Source organism: Micropterus dolomieu, linkage group LG21 (genome assembly GCF_021292245.1).
Source record: "Micropterus dolomieu isolate WLL.071019.BEF.003 ecotype Adirondacks linkage group LG21, ASM2129224v1, whole genome shotgun sequence".
In the NCBI taxonomy this organism is placed as follows: domain Eukaryota; kingdom Metazoa; phylum Chordata; class Actinopteri; order Centrarchiformes; family Centrarchidae; genus Micropterus; species Micropterus dolomieu.
The window spans coordinates 91,234-94,862 of NC_060170.1; the positions used below are offsets into that span (position 1 = coordinate 91,234).

The 3,629-nt window shown below is 41.6% G+C and overlaps 1 protein-coding gene across 1 annotated transcript in view; it reads right to left on the reverse strand.

Annotated features, from left to right (window-relative positions):
* Positions 1-2,140: 2,140 nt before the first annotated feature.
* Positions 2,141-3,629, reverse strand: part of LOC123960479 (tight junction protein ZO-2-like) — a 4,037-nt gene continuing 2,548 nt past the window's right edge. Inside the window, exon 3 of the mRNA XM_046035251.1 lies at positions 2,141-2,224. Coding sequence (XP_045891207.1) covers positions 2,157-2,224 — 68 coding nt within the window. The 3' untranslated portion in view covers positions 2,141-2,156. The remainder of the gene's footprint in view (positions 2,225-3,629) is intronic.

Here is a 3,629-nt window from a genome sequence, read left to right on the forward strand (position 1 = left end):
CATTTTGCAGGGCTCTGGCAGTGCTCCTCCTGCTCCTCCTTGCACAAAGGCGGAGGTAGCGGTCCTGCTGCTGGGTTGTTGCCCTCCTACGGCCTCCTCCACGTCTCCTGATGTACTGGCCTGTCTGCTGGTAGCGCCTCCGTGCTCTGGACACTACGCTGACAGACACAGCAAAACTTCTTGCCACAGCTCGCATTGATGTGCCATCCTGGATGAGCTGCACTACCTGAGCCACTTGTGTGGGTTGTAGACTCCGTCTCATGCTACCATTAGAGTGAAAGCACCGCCAGCATTCAAAAGTGACAAAACATCAGCCAGGAAGCATAGGAACTGAGAAGTGGTCTGTGGTCACCACCTGCAGAACCACTCCTTTATTGGGGGTGTCTTGCTAATTGCCTATAATTTCCACCTGTTGTCTATTCCATTTGCACAACAGCATGTGAAACTGATTGTCAATCAGTGTTGCTTCCTAAGTGGACAGTTTGATTTCACAGGAGTGTGACTAACTTGGAGTTACATTGTGCTGTTTAAGTGTTCCCTTTATTTTTTTGAGCAGTGTAGTTCTTTTGGACCTTAGTGCTCACAACCTGCCCATGGGCAGACTTGAAAGGTGGGCAGGGATCACTGATGGTTCAGGTCCTACTTATCTAACAGGTGTTTCTCTGTGACTATGGCCGGCTCAGTTTGATCCCCCACATACATGCTGTATGGTGTCCATCCATTTTTATGCTTCCCCTCGTTAACATCATCCACAAATACAATGTACAATTCAACTGTTACACTCATGACACACAGCTCTGTATCCCGATCAACACTGCCACCCTTCACAAATGTCTTGCTGAAATCAACGACTGGATGTCACACAACTTCCTACATCTAAATCTCGCTAAATCGGATGTCATTGGTCCCCCAGCTAATAGAACTCATATCATGGCAAACCTAGGGGAACTAGCAACTTATGCTAAGCTTGAGTCCAGATATCAGGACTTGTGTTTGGAGCCCCATGTAGAGAAAGTTGTTTTTATTTCAGCCAACAATCTAGAGAAAGTCATCCATGCCTTCATCTCCTCCAACCTTGACTACTGTAACGTCCTGTATACGTGTCTCAGTTAAAAATCACTTCATCGCCTACAATTTGTCCAAAATACTGCAGCTCAACTTATAACTCACTGCAGAAAATGAGACCATATCACCTCAGTTGTAGCATCTCTGTGCTGGCTGTCTCCAAAGGAGACAGGACCTTTGCTGTCAGGGCCCTTACACTCAGGAACAGTCCAGAGGAGATCAAGCTCGCAGAGTCTGTCCCTGATTTCATCTAATTTTTTCAACTCACTTCTACAAAAATGTCTCATGCGAATGTAACAGGTGACACTATATACTTGTGAATTTCACCAAAACGTCTTTATTATTTATTGTTAAATCCTTGTGTTTGGGACTCATGTGCGCGCGTGGTCGCTGTGGTGATGTTGCCATGGTGACCTGGTTGAGAGCACAGACGCTCCGGTCAGAGCTGACCCTGTTATGACTAGAGGAGAGCAACGTCGGTCTGACACATGATGCTCCCTGTCTTTTTTACTGTGAATGCAGATGTGGAGTAAAAAGTGGCTGAAAAGCCGGAACTGTGCCTGTGTGTTTGATGCCAGACCTCAACGCAGACTACGTCGGCAGAGACACACACACGTATTTTATTTTTCTATTTGTTTATGTTTTATTTATTGATTATAAACCACTGCGTGATGTGTACTTTATTTTTCCTTTAATTTACATTGACTTGTTTCATATATTCTTCATTGCACACCACTGTGTGTGATACTAATTCTTATTTGACTTGTCTATGTTTTCTGTTACAAACTGCAAGTGCTTTGCCCTCCACACCACAAGGAGACACCAACTGGTGGTTCAGTACCTGTGAGTACCTCCCACATTATAAACAGAGGGTCTGGCTGGACCGGACTTCCTTTTTTCTTCAAAAAGTTTGCCTTTGCGGAAGAGCATGTAGATGTTTGTCATGTGTGTTTTGATGAACCTTCACTGTAAGTAGCAGTTTCTTTATATAAACTGATATTATTTCAATTGACATGAAGGTAAATAGTGTGATTATGAATCATAAATATGAAAGCATAAATGGGGAAAGCAAACATAGTAAAAAGAACAACTCACCCATATATTTTTTCATCTTCTGCACTTGGTCGGAGGAGAATCTTGGGTGTGGCTGTTGCAGCAACTGTATATAAGACAATCAAGAAGAGTGTTGTTAACATCTTACATGTTGCAAACAACATGTGAGGTCAGTATAAGTAAATGTATAATGAAGCTTTGGAAATTACCAAAGGATTCAAACCCACCCTTTTGCTGGAGAAAACAAATACCCTCAAAGATGTTGTTCATTTTAGCAATCAAACAAATGTGTCGTGTGTAAGGTTTTGCTGGTCTCATTTAGATCACTGTTTTAGCTTGACAACCTGAAACTCTTTTCTCATCAAACTCATTTCAATCTGGTTTGAATATGGGATTTACATCCATTCATTAAAAAATTCTTAGCTAGCATGATTGCCAAATCAATTTTATAAGATGAAAATAATGCAGATATTGTTCTTATAGTTTGTTCCCACTCCTCCCAAGTGGCCAACACATTCTGTTGTCACATTCTGTCTGTTTTGTAATATATTTAAAGAGTCTCAAAACTGCTGAACTACACACCATTGGGCAAAAATTTTTATACAAGATGTCTGTCTGATAGTGCTGTAGCTAAATTTAAGGATGCGATTCCATCAGCTCTAAATTCATTATCAAGTCACAAAGTAACGGAGGACTCCTATGCTAATTTAAGTCCCTCCCAAATCGATCATCTTGTTGATAGTGCTGCAGGCTCACTGTGAATGACACTCGACTCTGTAGCCCCTCTAAAAAAGAAAATACTAAAACAAAGACGGTTAGCTCCATGGTATAATACTGAAACTCGCAAATTAAAGCAAATATTGCGGTAACTTGAGAGGAATTGGCGTTCCACCAAACAGGAAAATTCTCGTTTAATTTGGTAGGAAGGTCCTCCATACTGCCAGAGCAGCGTACTACTCGTCAGTGATAGAGGAAAATAGGAACAACCCCAGGTTTCTTTTCAGCACTGTAGCCAGGCTGACAGAGTCACAGCTCTATTGAGCCAAGTATTCCCATAGCTCTCAGTAGTTACGACTTCATGAGCTTCTTTAATGATAAAATTCTATTAGAGACAAAATTCACCAAGACCTGCCCTCAACTGGCACCAACTTATCTCTTAACTCAGGAACCTTAGAAACAGCTGTAGAACCAGATATATGTTTAGACTGTTTTGCTTCCCTCAATCTTTACCAACTAACTTCAATAATTTCTTCATCTAAACCATCAACCTGCCTCTTAGACCCCATCCTGACTAGGTTGCTTAAAGATGTTTTACCCTTAGTCAGCACCTCTATACTAGATATGATCAATCTATCTCTATCAACAGGCTATGTACCACAGTACTTTAAAGTAGCTGTAATTAAACCTCTTCTGAAAAAGCCCAAACTTGATCCGGATGTTTTAGCCAACTATAGACCTATATCTAACCTTCCATTTCTCTCTAAGGTTCTGGAGAAAGCAGTTGCTAAACA